At 44.1% G+C, this 19,657-nt stretch overlaps 1 protein-coding gene and 1 pseudogene across 4 annotated transcripts in view; one reads left to right on the top strand and one right to left on the bottom strand.

Moving 5' to 3' along the window:
• CD99L2 (CD99 molecule like 2) overlaps positions 1–19,657 on the top strand; it is a 102,253-nt gene that overhangs the window by 63,373 nt on the left and 19,223 nt on the right. For 2 of the 4 annotated variants that reach the window (XM_017350864.3, XM_070067223.1), the window contains exons 2-6: positions 6,908–6,973; positions 10,253–10,324; positions 10,917–11,000; positions 18,817–18,888; positions 19,008–19,091. In XM_017350864.3, coding sequence (XP_017206353.2) covers positions 6,908–6,973; positions 10,253–10,324; positions 10,917–11,000; positions 18,817–18,888; positions 19,008–19,091 — 378 coding nt within the window. Of the gene's footprint in view, positions 1–6,907; positions 6,974–10,252; positions 10,325–10,916; positions 11,001–18,816; positions 18,889–19,004; positions 19,092–19,657 lie in introns of all 4 variants that reach the window. The other 2 variants (XM_008275030.4, XM_070067222.1) reach the window with 1 other exon arrangement.
• On the bottom strand, positions 4,973–5,471 carry LOC127487628 (adenylate kinase 4, mitochondrial pseudogene; annotated as a pseudogene).

The following is a 19,657-nucleotide window of genomic DNA, read 5'->3' as shown; positions in this document are numbered from 1 at the left end:
GGGCCCCCGCACCTGCTTGGGAGATCTGGAAGAAGATCCTGGCTCCTGGCTTCAAATTGGCACAGCTCCGGCCATTGCGGCCATCGCGGCCATCTGGGGAGTGAACCAGCGGATGGAAGACTACCCCCCCCCCCAGCCTCTCCTTCTCTCTGTGTAACTGACTTTCAAGTAAAATATTTTTTAAAAAAATTTTTATTTGAAAGGTGGATATTGATTGCATTTCTTTCCACTGTTTCACTCCCCAAATGGCAGCAATACCTGGAGCTGGGCCAATCTGCAGTCAGGAGCCAGGAGCTACTTATGTCTCCCATGTGCGTGACAGGGGCCCAAGCACTTGGGACAATTTCTGTTGCTTTCCCAAGCACATTAGCAGGGATCTGGATCAGAAATGGAGCAGCCAGGACATGGACTGGCACCCATGTGGGACGCTGGCGCCACAGACGGAAGCTTTACCTGCCATGCCACAGCACTGATCCTACAAAGTTCTGAAATCCATGCTTCTTGGAACTTTGCAAAAAGTTCATGGAAATGAGTATGCTGAAAACTATGCATGAATTGAAACATGTTTTGCACAAATACTTTTAATTTCATTTTCACAAACTTTTTGAAGTACCTTCATATTTGATCAACTCAATATACATGCTTGAGAATTGATAAACTGTATATTATTTTTTGAAAGCTTTATTTAGGGGCCAGCACCATGGCACAGTAGGTTAATCCTCTGCCTGCTGCGCTGGCATCCCATATGGGTGCTGGTTCTAGTCCCGGCTACCCCTCTTCCAATCCAGCTCTCTGCTGGATTGGAGACTGGGAAGATGCACTTGGCTCCTGGCTTTGGTCAGCACAGCTCCGGCCATTGAGGCCATCTGGGGAGTGAACCAACGGAAGGAAGACCTTTCTCTCTCCCTCTCACTGTCTAACTCTACCTCAAATTCTTTTAAATTTTTTTGAAAGTCAGTTACACAGAGAAGGAGAGGCAGAGAGTGAGATCTTCCATGCGCTGCTTCATTCCCCAATTGGCTGCAAAAGCCAGAGCTGTGCCGATCCAAAGCCAGGAGCTTCCTCTGGTTTTCCCACGTGGGTGCAGGGGCCCAAGGACTTGGGCCATCTTCTACAGCTTTCCCAGGCCATAGCAGAGAGCTGGATCAGAAGTGGAGCAGCCAGGACTCAAACTGGCACCCATATGGGATGCCGGCACTGCAGGTGGCGGCTCTACCCACTATGCCACAGCCCTGGCCCCCAAACTGTGTATTTCCATGACAAACTACATACCACCCTAGAGAGAATAAATGCTGTCAGATTCACTAGAACATAGGGATGGGCAGATGGATCCGCTTTTGAGGACTAATTCTCTTGTGAAGTTTTCCCCACAGTGTTCTTAGTTCCATGTGATTAGCCAGAGCTGCTAGTCTAAATGAGGGTGTGAGGGCCCGGTGGGAGGGTACCTTAGATTGACAAAATGCACAGCAACGCTTGAGGCACTTGTGGTGGTTTGAGGGCATGTAGGCGATCATCACTGAAGGTTTCTTGTGAGATTGTACTTTGTGTTCCAAACAGATGAACTCTCAACCTTCTAGTGGACTGAAACCTGGCGGTATTTTTTTTGTGTGTGTGTCATTGTTGCTGTTTGGGGCTTTAAATTTTCTTTATGTGAGAAGCAGAAAGATAGAGAGCTCCCGTCTTCTAGTTCACTCCCTGATGCCTGCAGTGTCCTGGTCTGGGCCCGGCCGAATTCAGGAGCTGGGAATTCAACGTCTCGCATGTGGGTGGCAAGAACCCAGTTATTTGAGGCATCATAACTGCCTTCCAACGTCTGTATTGTCAGGAGCCAGAGTCAGGGATTGAACACAGGCACTATAATGTTGGATGTGGGTCTTTTTTTTTTTTTTTTTTGACAGGCAGAGTGGACAGTGAGAGAGAGAGACAGAGAGAAAGGTCTTCCTTTTGCCGTTGGTTCACCCTCCAATGGCCGCCGCGGCCGGCGCGCTGCGGCCGGCGCACCACGCTGATCCGATCGATGGCAGGAGCCAGGAGCCAGGTGCTTTTCTTGGTCTCCCATGGGGTGCAGGGCCCAAGCACCTGGGCCATCCTCCACTGCACTCCCTGGCCACAGCAGAGAGCTGGCCTGGAAGAGGGGCAACCGGGACAGAATCCGGCGCCCCGACCGGGACTAGAACCCGGTGTGCCGGCGCCGCAAGGCGGAGGATTAGCCTAGTGAGCCGCGGCGCCGGCCGTGGGTCTCTTAACTGGTAGTTTAACAACTAAGGCGAACGCTTGCCCCTGCTGGTTGTGTGTGTGTGTGTGTGTGTGTGAGGATAAGTTGTTGGTGGAGGGATATCAACTCAGTAAATGTTTGAGTAGTTTCAGCTGTCTAAAGGGAAATAAATCTAACGGTATGTCAGTATGATTGTTTCATATACAGATAATTCAAGTTTTAAAACATTAATTTTGGCTGGTGCCGTGGCTCACTTGGCTGATCCTCTGCCTGCGGCGCTGGCACCCTGGGTTCTGTCCTGGTTGCTCCTCTTCCAGTCCAACTCTCTGCTGTGGCCCGGGAAGGCAGTGGAGGATGGCCCAAGTGCTTGGGCCCTGCACCTGCATGGGAGACCGGGAGGAAGCACCTGGCTCCTGGCTTCAGATCGGCAAGCGCCGGCCGTACCCGCCATTAGGGGGGGTGAACCAATGGAAGGAAGACCTTTCTGTCTCTCTCTCACTGTCTATAACTCTACCTGTCAAAAAAATTAATTTTGGCAAATCTGTATTTATAAAGTACAAGTTGATGTTTTTATCTGTATATACACTGTAGAGATTCAATCTAATATCACTCCAACTTGTTTTTTGTAGTGAGAATATTAAAGATTTGTTCTTCCCATAACTTTGAAGAAAAAATACATTCTCATTAACTGCACTCGCCACACAGTACCATAGCTCAGTAAAATTTAATCCTTCAGTCCAACATCTCTCCTTTCCCCATCACTTCTCCTTCTCCCCAGACTCTAGTAACGATCTTTCCATTCTGTTCCTGTGGGGTTGATTTTTGTTCCACATACATGTAAAGCCAGTCAGTATTTGTCCTTTAAGATTTATCTTCATTATTTATTTGAAAGTCAGGGTTACACAGGGAGAGACAGAGGTCTCCATCCGCTAGTTCACTCCCCAATTGGCAGCAATGGCTGGAGCTGCGCTGATCCGAAGCCAGGAGCTTCTTTGGGGTCTCCCACACTGGTGCAGAGGCCCAAGGACTTGGGCCATCTTCTGCTCTCCGAGGCCATGGCAGAGAGCTGGATCAGAAGTGGAGCAGCTGGGTCTTGAACCGGCTCCCATATGGGATACCTGCATGGCAGGCAGGGCTTTACCCACTACGCCATAGTGCTGGCCCCTCAGTATTTGTCTTTCTGTGTCTGGTATATTTCACTTAGTACAGTGTCTACCAGTTTCATCCATGTTGTCACAGATGACAGGTTTTATTCCTTTTTAATGCTAAAATTTTCCATTTATATACCACAAATATGATTTATATATATATACCATTCATCTAGTGATAAACACCTGGGTTGATGCCATATCTTGGCTATTGTGAATAGTGCCGCAATAAGCGTGGGAGTACAGATGTCTCTGACACAGTGGTTTCATTTCCCTTGGATAGATATCCGGTGGCTGGATTGCTAAATCATATGGGGGCTTTGTTTTTAGTTCTTTGAGGATCCTCGATACTAAGTTACATTCCCGCAACCAGTGTTCAAGGGTTCCATTTTCTCCATATCCTCAGCTGATCTAACTGGATTAAGGTGACAGCCTGTTGTGTGTCTGTTTTCCAGAAACTAGGCAAGGCTTGGTTTATTGATGTATTGTCCTGTATCATCATGTAATATCTATTTCTAGACTTTAGGACCACCCCATGGAATGAATGTACTCCATGGACCAGAAAAGAGCTGAAGACTTTGCTTTTCCCGTAATCGTAAAGCTGTCACACACAGTCTAGGTGTGGCTGGTGCAACATTTTCCCTACCCCCGAAGGCTCCGTTCCCTGCGCCAACTGTTTATAATGTGCTTGGATCACTCACCAGAGAAACACTGTCAGCATCAACACTTAGCGGCATCTTCAAAATGCAATGTTTCAGGAATAAAAAGTTTACCTGTGCTGTTAGTCCAGTCATTCCGTATGGCCTTATTTCTGTACTGAGATCTTTCAAAATGTGTTGCTTTTTAGAGGAACCCTAAAGAGTTTTAGGGGTATAATTTTTTCTAATAAAAGGGAGCAGTGCGAGCCTGAGAGGCAGACCAGCGGTGAAGTCCAATCCTCTGCACAGCTCCATTCCCGGTGCAGGAAGAGATTCAGTGGAGTCCCCTGGCTCTGTTTTTAAGAAAATTGGAAAGAGACAAAAATGATCACTATCTACTCACATTACTTAATTGGCTATAATGAGAGAATACAGAAGTTTTAAAAAATACTGTCTTTAAATAGTAGAAGCCAAATTGTCTCACTGTAGATGTCTGAAAAGCAAACAATCCTTGGAGCATGCAGAAAAGGAGGAATCGCTCTTACTGGGGAAAAAAAAAAAAAAACAACAACTTGTGGACACACTCAGGATCAAGAGAAGCAACCCCTGAGAGCAACAGCTTCAATTCCATTGTCACTAGGGGGAGCACATGCCAGATAACCTGAGGACAGGCTGGAGTACTGTGGCTCAACAGCCATGGCGGTGGGGAGAAGCGGAGACTACCGCCATTGTGGGTAAAAGAAGGTGCCGCTCTCTGGACACGCGTGGAGACGCCTTAAGCACCTGAGGGTGAGCTTGCTTTTGAAAGGCAGAGGAGGGCCTCTTTGTGAGCTGTTCTACTCACTAGTCTTCCTATCGGTTCACCCTGTAAACTAGAAAAGATGCTGCAAGCTCTCTCGGCCGCCTTCTAATTTGGACACAGCACAGCTGAACGCATGGCCACGTCTTTCTGGTCCTTCCACTGGGCAGGCTCAGTATGCCTGTTTGGACGGAATAGGTGCAATCTGTTGGAGAAAAGTGTGTAAACGTAAGGCCAGGTTTTATTAGTCTCCGTCCCAGAAAGTTCGTGGCGCACTCCTCGGCTCTTTGCCACATCCTTATACTATCTCCGCCTGGCAGCAACTGCTTCCGGTTTATCATCCTCTTGTTGGATTAATGGCTCACCAGTGATGTCATCAATTCCAGGTAGATGGGGTGGGTTTAAGTCCAGGTTATACACTCTTCCAGTGGGAGGGTGAATCCAACGACGGCTGAGCTGATCTTTAAGTGTCTCAAATGGACCAAAAGACCTTTCTCTAGGTGTTGCTTTGCTGTATCACTAACTTCCGTGCTGGCCTTGATGTTCTCCCACAAGAAGTGGCCGCTGGAGAGATGCTGCAGGCCCAAGTTCCGGGCGATCCTCTGGCACATGGTGCCCTTGCCCCCAGTCCTGGCATCCTGAGGTTGACTACGCAGGAGTTTGGAAGCCATTGCCCTGGCGAGGAGGCGGCGGCCCCAGAGGGAAGCACGGGAATTTTGTGGCTTCGCCTCTGCCTCCAGCACCATCCACTTGCAAGGGAACCCCCTGTTGTGGTTTTTATTTGTATATTCCTGATGGTTGCCGAAATTGAGCATTTTCATATTTGTTGGCCATTTGTATCTTTTTTAAAAAAAGATTATTTACTTGAAAGTCAGAAGGAGAGGAAGAGAGGTCTTCCATCCACTGCTTCACTCCCTAATTGGCTGCAATGGCCAGAGCTGTGTTGATCTGAAGCTAGGAGCCAGGAGCTTCCTCCAGGTCTCTCACACAGGTGCAGGGGCCCAAGGACTTGGGCCATCCTCTACTGCTTTCCCAGGCCATAGCAGACAGCTGGATCGCAAGTGGAGCAGCCAGGACTCGAACTGGCACCCATATGGGATGCCGGCACTGCAGGCAGCGACTTTACCCGCTATGCCACAGCGCCGGCCCCTGTATCCTCTTTTGATGTAGGCATTTATTGTTATAGTATGTCCTGACTTGACAGGGATGTCTAAGTTTTGATATGTTATGTTTTCATTTTTGTTCATCTAAAGATATTCTAAAATTTTGTTTCTTATTTCACATATTGGTGGTTCAGGAGTATGTTATTTAGTTTCCATAAATTTGTAAGTTTTCCAAGACTCTTCCTCGTGTTACTGATTTCCACCTTTGCATCATTGTGGCCAGGAACAATGCTCGATGTGATTTCTGTCTCATGGAATTCAGACTTGTTTTGTGGCTGACATGGTTGATTCTGGAGGGTTTTCTGTATGCTGGAGGAGGATGTGTATTCTGCTTTTGGATAGAATATTCTGTTGGTGTCGGGCACATTTGATATAGTTCCAGTCCAGTGTGTTCTTAATGACTTTATATCTAGATGATCTGTCCAATGCTGAAAGTGGGGTTTTGAAGTCTATTATATTAGGGTCCCTCCTTCATATCTGCGTGTATGTGTATATATATACACACATGTATATGCACATACACGTGTGTATATACATGTATACGCACATATATACGTGTGTATATACATGTATGTGGGCATATATACGTGTATGTGCATATACACATATATATGTATGTGTATACACATGTATATATGCATATATACATGTATGTGTATACACGTGTGTGTATACATGTATAAAATGTGTGTGTGCTCATGGACTACAATGTTGAGTGCATACATGCATTGTTAGAATTTTGGCATTGGCCCCTTTATATAATGACTTCTGTCGTTTTATACAGTTTTTGACTTAGCTATACTTGTATCAGAAAAAATATACTATGCTCACTCTCTTGGTTTCTGTTTGTGTAGAATATCTTTTCATCTCAAGAAACAACGTTGTCGAATATTTCAGCATTTTGTTTTGTGTAAAGGTAAACTTAAAACTCTCTTAATTTCTAGGATCCGGGGTCTTTGGCGATGATTTCAGTCTGGAGGATGCACTGGAAGAAACATCGTCAGTAAAGCGTGAGTAACAAATCAAACCTGTAGCAGCAAGCAGTAGTAACTAATATATACCACCTACTCAGAACTTAGGCAAGACAAATAGTAGGTAGCTAGCATTTCACTTGATCAGATAAAATTGGTTATCCTAAGTTATATTTTATAATCTGAATATGTAAAACTATTTGAGCACACTTAACACTGTGTAATAACTGATACAACATTGTCTCCAGTTCAAGTCCTTGCTCCTACTGGTATGATATGCCAGCAGAGGCCTCCAAAGGCAGAAGCTTAGAAAAAGGCACGTTGTGCATAAGGTATTTGTTTCTCCTTTTAGATTGTTTGATGCAATGGCTTTCTCTTTTTTTCTTAATGTGATTTTGTACAGACATTTTCTTCCTCTTTTTTTTTTTTTTAAGAAAATTGACTTATTTATTTGAAAGGCAGAGTTAGAGAGAGATCCTCCACCTGCTGGCTCACTCCACAGATGGCTGCGATGGCCAGGGCTGGGCCAGGCTGAAGCCAGGAGATTCTTCTGGGTCTCCCACATAGGAACAAGGGCCCAAACGTTTGGGCCATCTTCTGCTGCATTTCCTGGGCCATTAACAGAGCTGGACTGCAAGTGGAACAGCTGGGACTGGAACCAGTGTCCATAGGAGACGCCAGCGTTGCATGCGGCAGCTTCACCTGCTACACCACAACACTGGCTGCAACATTTTCTTTTTAAAAAAAATATTTTGTTTGCTTGAAAGGCAGACTGAGAGGGATGAAGAGACAGAGATCTCCATCTGCTTAGTCAAGATAGCCAGGGCTGGCCCATGCCAAAGCCAGGAGCCAACAACTCCCATCTAGGTCTCCCACGTAAGTGGCAAAGGCTCAAGTGCTCAAGACATCATCTGCCTCCCAGGCAGACATAATTTTTTTCTTGTGCAGTTTATTAATGGTTTATTAATTTGGGTGATTTTTAAAAGATTTATTTGAAAGGCAGAGCAGGGCTGGCACTATGGTGTAGAAGGTTAAGCCTCTGCCTGCTGCACCAGCATCGCATATGGGTGCCAGTTGGAGTCCCAGCTACTCTACTTGCAATTTAGCTCCATGCTAATGCACCTGGGAAAGCAGTGGAAGATGGCCCAAGTACTTGGGCCCCTGAACCCACATGGGAGACCTGGAAGAAGCTCCTGGCTTCGGCCTGCCCGTTGCAGCCATCTGGGGAGTGACAGCAGATGGAATATCTCTGTTGCTCTGTATGCCTTTCAAGTAGATCTTATTTTTAAAAAACAACAGAGGGAGAGAGCATCCCAAGGACTTGGGCCATGTTCTGCTTTCTCATGCTGGATCAGAAGATCAGCAGGTCTGATATAGGATGCTGGCATCGCAGGTGGCAGCTTAACCCACTGCACCACCACACTGGCCTTGGTGATCTTGTAAAACAACTTTTTGGTTTTGCTGATTTTACTGTCTTGTTTTTATTCTGTTTCATTTAATTCTGCTACAATCCTTGGTATTTTCTTTCTGCTTTCTATGGTTTCTTAACGTGAAAGTTGAGGTTATCAATTTGAGGTATTTGTTTTTTAATGTAGGCATTTACAGCTGTAGACACGGCTGAGCAATGTTTTCAGTGCAACACATCAGTTTTAGTATGTTGTATTGAATTTCTATTCATCTCAAAGTATTCTATAATTTCCCTGTGATTATGTCCTTGACCTATTGATCATTTAGGAATGTGTTCTTTAATGTCAGTATAATTAGGGGTTTTCTAGTACCCTTCTGTTAATGATTTGTATTTTCAATCCGTTAAACATAATTTATGTCTTCAGTCGTTTTTAATTTGCTGAGACATGTTTTCTTCCTACATCTAGCCTGTCTGGAAGAATATTTCATGTGCACTTTGAGTAGAATGTGTATTTTATTGTTAGTGGATGGTCTGCTGTAAAGCTGACCATTTAGATGCAGATGGTTTATAGAGCTGAAGTATCATATTTTCTGTTTGAACTGTGGCCTAATTGCCCTTTCTATGGTTGAAAAGTAGGTAATTAAATGTGTAACTATTGTCATATTGTCTGTTCTTCCTATCAATTTTGTCATTTATTGCTTCAGCATTTTGGGATTCAGTTGTCAGGTTCATGTATGTTTAAATTTTCTCTTCCTGTTGGGTTGAGCCTTTTATCACAATAAAATGTCACTCTTTGATAACAATTTTTTAAAATTTATTTTATTTGAAAGGGGCAGAGACAGAGAGGTCTTCCATCCACTAGTTCACTCTCCAGATGGCCACACAGCTGGAGCTGTGCCAGTCCAAAGCCAGGAGCCAGGAGCTTCTTCTGGGTCTCCCACGCAGGTGCAGGGGCCCAAGGCTTTGGGCCATCTTCTACTGCTTTCCCAGGCTATAGCAGGGAGCTGGATCAGAAGCTGGGATTCGAACCAGCGCCCATAAGGGATGCCAGCACTGCACGCATCAGCTTTACTTGCTATACCACAGCGCTGGCCCGATAACAATTTTTAAATTAACATCTATTTTATCTGGTATTCGGGTATCTGCTAATACTATTTGATGCTAGTATAGTTGTCATTGGCATAGTATGCCTTTTATCATTTTACCTTCACATTGTTTTTGCTGTTTGATTTCTGAGCAGCCAGTAGTTGACTGCTTGTTATATACAAAGGTACACTCATGTTGTCTCTGCTTTCCTCTTTCCTTATGTCTTTTCTACTTTCAACAGTGGGAGCATTAATATAGTCTTGATGTTTTCAGAAAGAAGCTATTGGGAAACTTGTGTACACTATAAAGATCTTGTGAAAGATACATGATTTTTAAGGGAATATAGTTGAACTCTGAGCTAATATTTACAATAGTGGTCACGTTTATTGAATTATGTGCATGTGTTGTGACAGCTGAGTTTATGCAGTATTGCATTAGGAATGTAACCACAGTCCATATTTCAGCAGTATTGTCTACGGCTAAAGTGCTAGGTGAATGGCATAGACCTCTCAAGGATTGTGCTTAAGCTGTGGAACTCCCTGGTCCCTGTGGTGATGCCCAGCAGATCTGGGCTGGACACTTGGCTCCACTCATCCCCTGACCAGCCCAGGACCATTTCCATCTCAGCATGCCCATCCTCCGAAGAGACGTGAGAAGAACCCATTTACTTCAAATCTACGTTTTATGTCATTCTTAGTTAATACTAGGGAGGCGCTAGCCTAGAGGGGCCTCAAGGACTGCGACAAGGGTATTCTGCATATGCTGCGACTGCTGCATTGCTTTGTTACTAAATGTACTCCCGTGCTGTCCTCCCTCCCCTGTAGAGAGATGGGACCACATCACCACTACCACAACCAGGAGGCCAGGCACTACCAGAGCGCCCGCAAATCCTGCAGGTAAGAGGTTGCCCTGGGGAGTGCAGTGAGGGGGACCCCATGATTCTCCCTCTGGGGTAGTGTCCAGTGAGCCACATGTGTACAAAGCCAACCTAGTCTTCCATCTAAACATTGGGTTTAACTTAAAAGAATGCATATTGGGTCAATCACAATGCCCTCTGTGTTTCTGTAAGTCTTACCTTGGGAGATTGCAAGAGGAAAATACATTTGGACTTCTTCCTCTTTCCAACCACTTCAGGAAAATGTCATTGCTTAGGTTTCATGATGTGCATCCGATTTTTTCTTTAGGCAGATTAGGATATTTTGGGTTGTCTTTTAGTTGAGAGACAGAGTGTGATCACATCCATTGGTTCACTCTGCAAATCCCCACGGCAACTGGGACTGGGCTGAGACAGAGAATACTTAGGAATAGAAATTAATTGAAAAACAAGTAGTATGCGAATTGTCAGAAAGACATTACCACTGTAGAGTCAGGTTCTAATTTGTCTGAACTTGTCCTGATCAGTTGAACTCAGATTTTGCTTTGTTTAGATTGTTGTGCACAGTTGTTAATCAGTTTGCTGTTTGATTTACATTTGGGGGCTCACTGAAGGTGATGATTTTGACTTGTCTGATGCCTTGGGTGATCGAGATGACGGCCGCAAGAAGCCCAGTGCGGGAGGAGGAGGAGGAGGAGGTGAGTCCTGGCTGGTGGAAACCACTGGCCAACCCTGTAGCTCCCTGGTCGGGCTGCAATGGTCCGCAGCCTTCCCCGCCTGGCAGAGCCAGGAGCACTTGCAGCCCCAGGAAAACATACAGCAGTGGTGTGTGAGCCTTTTGGTCTCGGGACTGCACATGATTGAGGCTCTTGGGAGCTTTGTTTATATCTGTCTTAACTATGCAGAGCTATGGTCTTAGAATCACCACCCTCCATTTCTAGAGCTTTCGTCATTCCAAACTAAAACTCCATATCCGTTAAACACTAACTCCCCATTCCTCCTTACCCTCAGTCCCTGGTAACGTCTAATGTACTTTATGTCTCTCAAACTTAACATGAGGTCCCTAGAAAGGGTAAAGTGGAATCATGTAATATTTGCCCTTTTTGTGTCTAGCTTATTTCATGTAACATTTTTTTCAAGGTTTACCCATTTTACAGTATGGTTCAGAATTTTATGCTTTAATTTTTTTTTATTTCCTTACACTTCAAAGGCAGAAAGAGATACAGAAAGAGAAAGGGAGATCTTCCTCCACTGATTCACTTCCCCAGTGCCCCCAGTAGCCAGGGCCAGGTCAGGCCGAAGTCAGGAGCACAGACATCAGTCTCCTTCTCCCATGTGAGTGGCAGAGGCCCAAGTATGAGTGATCACCTGTTGCCTCCTAGGGTTTCACATTAGTGAGAAGCTGATTGGTAGCAGAACTGGGACTCTTAAACTCTGAACCATATGCTCACCTTTAGAATTTCATTCTTTTAAGGCTGAATAATATTTTTCCCGGAAACCTCTTATTTAAGGAATACAAATTTCATGCATTTCATAAATACAACTTTAGTAACAGTGATTTTTCCCACCATACCCATAATCTCACCCTTCTTCCTCAACCCTTTCCTATTCCCATTCTTATTTTTTGCTACGATCTAATTTCAATTAACTCTATTTAGCACAGAGTTCATCTTACGAGTGCAGAGTTCAACAAATAGTATGAAAACAATTTCCTCAACAGTTGAGACAAGGGCTGTTCAAAGTTATCTCAAGTGTCAATTAACTTCTATAAATTACTTTTTAGGTGCTCTATTAGTTACCACAGATCAGGGAGAACATAAAGAATTTGTCCTTTTGGGGCTGGTTTATTTCACTAAGTATCATGTTTTCCAGTTTCATCCATTCTGTTGCTAATGAAAGGATTTCATTTTTAACCACTGTGTAGTATTCTATGGTGAACATATTCAATAATTTCTTTATCCAGTCTTCAGTTGACAGGCATTTGGGTTGATTCCACGTCTTAGCTATTATGAATTGAGCTGCAATAAACATGAGGGTACAGATAACTCTTTCATAAGCTGATTTCACTTCTTTTGGGTAAATTCCCAGGATGGCTGGGTCATATGGTAGGTCTATATTCAGGTTTCTGAGGAATCTTCAAACTGACTTCCATAGTGGCTTAACCAGTTTGCATTCCCACCAACAGTGGGTTAGTGTCCCTTTTTCCCCACATCCTCACCAGCATCTGTTGTTGGTAGATTTCTGTATGTGAGCCATTCTAACTGGGGTGAGGTGAAACCTCATTGTGGTTTTGATTTGCATTTACTGATTGCTAGTGGTCCTGAACATTTTTTTACGTGTCTGTTGCCCATTTGGATTTCCTCTTTTGAAAAATGTCTATTGAGGTCCTTGGCCCATCTCTTAAGTGGGTTGTTTTGTTGTTGGAGTTTCTTGATCTCTTTGTATATTCTGTTGTGGAGTTTCTTGATCTCTTTGGGTTGCAACCAGTAAAGGATTACACATTCTGTTGGTTGTGTCTTTACTTTGCTGATAGTTTTGCAGTACAGAAACTTCTCAATTTGATATGATCCCATTTGTTAATTTTGGCTTTGACTGCCTGTGTCTCTGGAGTCTTTTCCAAGAACCCTGCATATGCCAGTATTTTGTGTGGTTTCCCCAATGTTCTCTAATTTGATGGTATCAGGTCATCGATTTAAGACTTTGATCCATTTTGAGTGGATTTTTTGTGTAACGTGTAAGGTAGTGGTCCTGCTTCGTGCTTTGCACATGGAGATCCAGTTTTCCCAGCACCATTTGTTGAAGAGGCTATCCTTGCTCCAGGGATTGGTTTTAGCTCCTTTGTCAAAGATAAGTTATCAATGTGTGGGTTGATTTCTGGCCTTTATATTCTGTTCCACTGGTCTATCCATCTATTTTTGTACCAGTACCAGGCTGTTTTGATTACAGCTGCCCTCTAATATGTCTTAATCTGGTACCGTGATGCCTCTGGCTTTGTTTTTGTGTATAAGATGGCTTTAGCTATTTGGGGTATCCTGTGTTTCCATATGAATTTTAGCATCCTTTTTTTTTCTTTATCTGAGAAGACTGTCCTTGGTATTTTGCTTGGCATTGCATTGAATCTGTAAATTGCTTTCAGTAGTGTGGATATTTTGATATTGATTCTTCCAATCCATGAACATGGAAGATTTTCCCATTTTTTTGTATCTTCTATTTCTTTAAGGTTTAATAATTCTCATCATAGAGATCTTTGAAATCCTTGGTTAAATTTATTCCAAGGTATTTGATTTCTTTTTGTAGCTATTATGAATGGGATTGATCTTAGAAGTTCTTTCTTAGCCATGTCATTGTGTTTTAAAAAAAAGCTATTGACTCTTTTGTGTTTTTTATATCCTGCCAGTTTACCAAACTATTCTATGAGTTCCAATAGTTGCAGTGGTGTCTTTTTAGATCCTGTATATATAGAATCATGTCATCTGTAGGTAGAGATAGTGCGACTTCCTCCTTTCCAATTTGTGTTCCTTTTATTTCCTTTTGCCTGATGGCTCTGGCTAAAACTTTCAGGACTATATTGAATAGCAGTGGTGAAAGTGGGCATGCTGGTCTGGTCCTGAATCTCAGTGGAAATGCTTCCAACTTTTCCCCATTCAGTCAGATGTTGGTTGCGGGATTGTCATAAATTGCCTTGATTGTGTTGAGGGATGTTCCTTCTATACCCGATTTTCTTAGTTTTCATCATGAAGGGGTGTTCTATTTTATCAAATGCTTTTTCTGCAGCTATTGAAATAATCATTGATTTTGTTCCTCAGTTTGCAAATTTTGAACCATCCCTGTGTACCAGGGATAAATCCCACTTGGTCCAGGTGAATGATCTTTCTAATGTTGTTGGATTCGATTGGCTAGTATTTTATTGAGGATTTTTGCATCTATGTTCATCAAGAAAATTAGTCTGTAGTTTTCTTTTTCTCTGGTTTAGGAATTAAGGTGATGCTGGCTTCATAGAAGGTGTTTTGTATAACTTGAATTGGAGTTCTTTAAATGTTTGGAATTCTAGGGCTGAATAATATTGTGTTCTATATATATAAACCATATTTTTATCCATTAATATGTTTGTATATATCCTGGTTATTTTCACCTTTTGGCTATTGGGAATAATACTACTATGAACATTGGTGAGCATGAGTCCCTGCTTTAAGTTAATTTGGGTATATACTGAAAAAATTGCTCTATCATACGGTGATTCTATGTTAGGCAGTTCCTCTAAATGTGAAAGTGTTTTCCACATGAATTACACCATTTTAGACTCCTACCAGCAATGCACAGGGGTTCCAATTATTTGACATCTTCACCAACACTTGTTACATTTCATTTTCTTCTTGATAGTGGGTATAAAGTGTTGCCTCATTGCAGCTTTGATTTGGATTTCCCCAATGACCAGTGATGCTGATCATCTTTTCATGTTCTTATTTTCCATTTATATATCTTCTTTGTAGGTGTATCTACTGAAGTTCTTTATCCTTTTTTAAATTGTTTTTTTTTTTGTTGAGTTGTAGAAGCTCTTTCTATAGAATGAATACTAGCTTAATGACTTTCAAATAGTTCCCCAAATAATGAGTTGTCTTTTCACTCTCTTGATAGGATCCTTTGCAGAGAAATTTTCCATTTTGATCATGACCACTTTATTCCTTGTCTCTGCTTCTAATATCATATGCAGGAAATCATCACCAAATTCAATTTCATGAAGCTTTTCCCCAATGTTTTCTTAGAGTTTTTTGTTTTATCTCTTAGGTCTCTGTTCCATTTTGAATTTTTGTATATGATACTAGGTAAAGGTCCAACTTCATTCTTGTGTTTAGATATCCAATTTTCCCAACACCCGTTTTTAAAAATTTTCCAAATCCTTTCATTTTACGTGAAAATCAGAGCAGAGAGGTCTCTTATCTGCGAGTCCATTCCCCAGATGCCCACAAGAGTCTAGGCTAGACCAGGCCAAAGCCTAGGAGACTGCATCTCCATCCAGGTCACCCATGAAGGTGGCAGGAACCCGAGGGCTTGAGCTCTCGTCTGCCTGGCATTTTAGCCAGTGTGTCAAGTTCTCCCCACCAGTGCCAGTTTTTGAAAAGATGGCCTTTCTCTCATTCAGTGGTCTCAACATCCTTGTTGAAAATCTATTATCATATATGCAAGGGTTTATTTCTAGGCCCTCTATTCCATTGGTCTATATGTATTATTGCCTCTACCACATTGCTTTTGATAATGATATATTTGTATTAAATTTTTAATAGTTTTTAGTTTTCATTTTACCTGGTCGGGGTGGGGAAGGGGAGAGAGCTTGATCTTCATCTACTGGTTCACTGCCTGAGTGTCCACAACAGCCTGGGCTGGGTCAGGCCAAAGCTAGATGCTCAGATCTCAATCTTGGTGTCCCAAATGGGTGACAGGAAGCCAAGTACTTGAGCCATTATCCAAGCTAGATCTAAAGGGGGAGGAACTGGGTCTAGCCAGTTTTGAAATAAAATTTTTGAAATCAAGAAAATATGAATGTTCCTACTATCATTTTCAAGATTATTTTACCTTTTTGGGGTTCTTGAGAGTCCATGTAAATTTGGGGATTTGTCTGTTTTAAAAATTCAGCTGGGATTTTGATAGGGATCATACTGAATTTGCAGACTGCTTTGAGTAGTACTGTCATTTATACCATGTTGGTTTCTAAGCCATGGACATGGGAATTGGCTGTGTCTTGATAATTGGTGTGTGTTGAGAAATTGGTCCATTTCTTTCAATTTGAATACTGAGCATAAAGTTCAGAGCATTACATTTTTATTTCTTTAATGGTTGCAGAATCTATAATATCTTGTTTCATTCCTTATATTGTAGTCATACTGTCTTTTATGTTTATTAATAAGGCTAGAGGTCTATCGATTTTCTTTTTCTAACAACATGCTTTGTTTCACTGGTTTTCTGTGTGCTTTCCTTTTTTGAACTTGATTGGTTTCTTGTATTTTTATTTGGTTTGGTTTTTGTGCTATCGAGCTGCTTTAACTTTTTTTTTTTTTTTTTTTTTTTTTTTTTTTGGACAGGCAGAGTTAGTGAGACAGAAAGGTCTTCCTTCCGTTGGTTCACCCCCCAAATGGCCGCTATGGCTGGCATGCTGTGCTGATCCGAAGCCAGGAGCCAGGTGCTTCTCCTGATCTCCCAAGCGGGTGCAGGGCCCAAGGACTTGGGCCATCCTCCACTGCCCTCCCGGGCCATAGCAGAGAGCTGGACCGGAAGAGGAGCAACCGGGACAGAATCTGGCGCTCCGACCGGGACTAGAACCCGGTGTGCCGGTGCCGCAAGGCGGAGGATTAGGCTAGCGAGCTGCGGTGCCGGCCACAAGCTGCTTTGTTTCTACTATCTTGCCAGGATTTTCTATTGGGCCTTTCTTCATCTCTATTTCAAGCATTTAGTACTTTAAATTGCCGTCTGAGTGCTACATTAGCTGTATCTTCATATTTTGATATATTTTCATTTTCACATAGTTCCATGTATTAAATTCCCAAGACTTTGACAGTTTTATTTAAAGTTGTCCAATTTTGAAGTGTTCAGAGATTTTTCTTGTTTAGTTTTTGACTTGTTTCTAGTTTGAATCCATTATGGTCAGAGACCCACTCTGTGGGATTTCCATACTTTTATGTTTTTTGAGATGTGTTTTCTGATTCAGGTGCTTAAACAATTATTTATTCTGCTGTGGTTGTATGGAGTTTCCTATTACGACAATTGAAATCCCCGATGGTTGATTCTTGTTCTATATCATTGCAGATTTTCAGTCTAGTAGCTGTACTAGTTAGAGGGTAGAGTCTTGAAGTTCTCAACTATACTTCCTGATTTGTTTGTTCTTCCTTTCTGCTCCGTCGGATTTTCTTCCCTGTGCTTTGAGATTGTTAGGTGCATCTGCATCTCGGATTGCTATGTCTTCCTGCTGGATGAGTCCTTTGGTTAATGTGTAATATCTCCCTTTGTTCCTAGTCAGACCTCTTGGGTCATGACCTTTTCTAAGACTTAATTTTACTTATGAAAGGCAGACTTACAGAGATAGGAGGAGAAACAGAAGCATACTCCATCTGTGGGCTTACTCCCCAAATGGCTACAATGGCGAGGGCTGGGTCAGGCTGAAGCCAGGAGCCTGGAATTCTGTCCGAGTCTCCCATGTAGGTGGTGGGGGCCCAGGCACTTGGGCCGTCTGCTGCTGCTTTCCCAGGTGCATTAGCAGGCAGCTGGATTGGGAGTGGAGCAGCCAGGATTCAAACCAGTGCTCATATAGGCTACCGGCATTGCAGCCAGAGGTTGACACTTCTGTGCCACGACACCAGCCCCAGTATTTAAGATTTCTTTTTAATTTATTTGAAAGTGACAGACAGCGAGAGACGGAGAGATAGTCCATCTGCTAGGTTATTTCCCAAATGTATACAACAGCCAGGGCTCAGAGGCTGAAGTCAGGAACCAGGAACTACATCTGAGTTTTCCACAGGGGTGACAGGGGTCCTGGGACTTGAGCCATTATCTGCTGCTTCCCACAGTACATTAGCAAGAAGGTGGATCGGGAGCGGAGTAGCAGGGACTTGAATTGGCACTCCAGTATGGAGTTGCCCCGAGTGGCTGCTTAGCCTGCTACGGGATAACACGCATCCTTGTACTGTTTTTCTCCACTTTGTGGAAAGTTCCAATCTGCATTTAAAAAATTTTTTTGACCCAAACACTAAGGCTCTATTCAGAAAAGATAGCCCATGTAGTTGAAATGGACATGGGCAGTTTGGGAATCACATTGTTGATTTGTAAACCTCATGGAGGTTTTCTACTCACAAACTTCACTCTTTCTCTTCTGAGTGCCCACTGTATACAGTAGTGGCTCTGCCTTTCCACCAACCACTTTCCCTAGCAGGAACAGCAGTAGTGCCGTCCTCTAAAGTTCCAGAAGATAAGCTGCTCGAGACCTCGGGACTGCCGTCCTGAACGATTGAAGTGAAGGGAATCTCTCACGTGTCCTTGAGCAGAATCTGGTGGTGCTCAAGGAGCCGATGTTTACAGTTGTCCTGGCACGTATATCCACTTGTGTATGTGTTGTCAGTACTCCTGTCCTGGGAGTATAACAGCAGCTGTTATCCTGGGCAGTGAGTGTTTGCGGGTAAAGTGCTAGGTGGGCGGCGGTAGAAGCTGGTGCTTGGGGTGCCACAGGATCATGTTCAAGGCGTGCAGCTCCCTGGGCCATGTGCTGCTTGCTGCAGCTCTGGGTTCAAGCGTGGCTCCCCGAATGCATGTGTACCTCACGCTCGCTGTCCCCATCCCCTGAAGAAAAGTGAGGGGAGTTCACCTCCCGTGGGCCACTCGTATCTCAGACTGCTGCGGTGGAGGTCGTGGGGGACCTTCAGGACCAAGACAAGGGGGCTGTGTCCATCATGTGGCTTCCTGAGCCACGGAGCGGCTGCTGCATTGCTTTGTTACTAAATGTACTCCCGTGCCGTCCTCCCTCCCCTGTAGGGAGATGGGACCACATCACCACTACCACAACCAGGAGGCCAGGCACTACCAGAGCGCCCGCAAATCCTGCAGGTAAGAGGCTGCCCGGGGGAGTGCAGTGAGGGAGACGGAAACGCGCTCTGGGGTGGTATCCACGTGCGCTGCTTGTAGTTTAACCAGCTGACTGTTTGTTTTGGGACCCCCTGAAGTAGACGATTTTGACTTGTCTGATGCCTTGGATGATCGAAATGATCGAGATGACGGCCGCCGGAAGCCCAGTGCAGGAGGCGGAGGAGGTGAGTCCTGGCCGGAAACCAAAGCCTTCCCGGCCTGGCAGAGCCGGGAGCCCTTGCAGCCCCAGGAGAATGTACAGCAGAGGTGTGCGAGCCTTTTGGTCTCGGGACTGCACGTGATTGAGGCTCCCGGGAGCTTTGTTTATATCTGACTTACCTATGCAGAGCTGTGGTCCTGGAACCTCAAACTGAAAAGAAACCTCAGTCTGAAATGAGCAGCACTCAGCCCATACCTCTTGAAATAATTAGCGTGCTGTGATGACGAATAACTATGACAGGATAGAAGCAAGATTTGGAGAGAAGAGTAGCGTCGGTTTGCGTTTCTGCAAGTGTCTGGTATCTGCCTTGCTGCAGGACGGCTGGGCTGGGCCGTCACATCTGCTTCCGGTCAGCTGCGCCGTGTGCTCTGGGTGACGTGGAGGAAGCAAATGCGGCCTCGCACACGTTGGGGATTGCAGACGGGAGCAAGGCTGGAATGGACCCTGGAGGTCCCCTGGCGCCCTTGGACGGGACGCCCAGAGTCCTCCCGCGGCCGCTTCTTCCAGGGTCCACGTAGTGCACAGTGTGAG

Source organism: Oryctolagus cuniculus, chromosome X (genome assembly GCF_964237555.1).
Source record: "Oryctolagus cuniculus chromosome X, mOryCun1.1, whole genome shotgun sequence".
Classification (NCBI taxonomy): Eukaryota; Metazoa; Chordata; class Mammalia; order Lagomorpha; family Leporidae; genus Oryctolagus; species Oryctolagus cuniculus.
The sequence above is the reverse complement of the archived record's forward strand: the minus strand, read 5'-3'. Positions and strand labels throughout refer to the sequence as shown.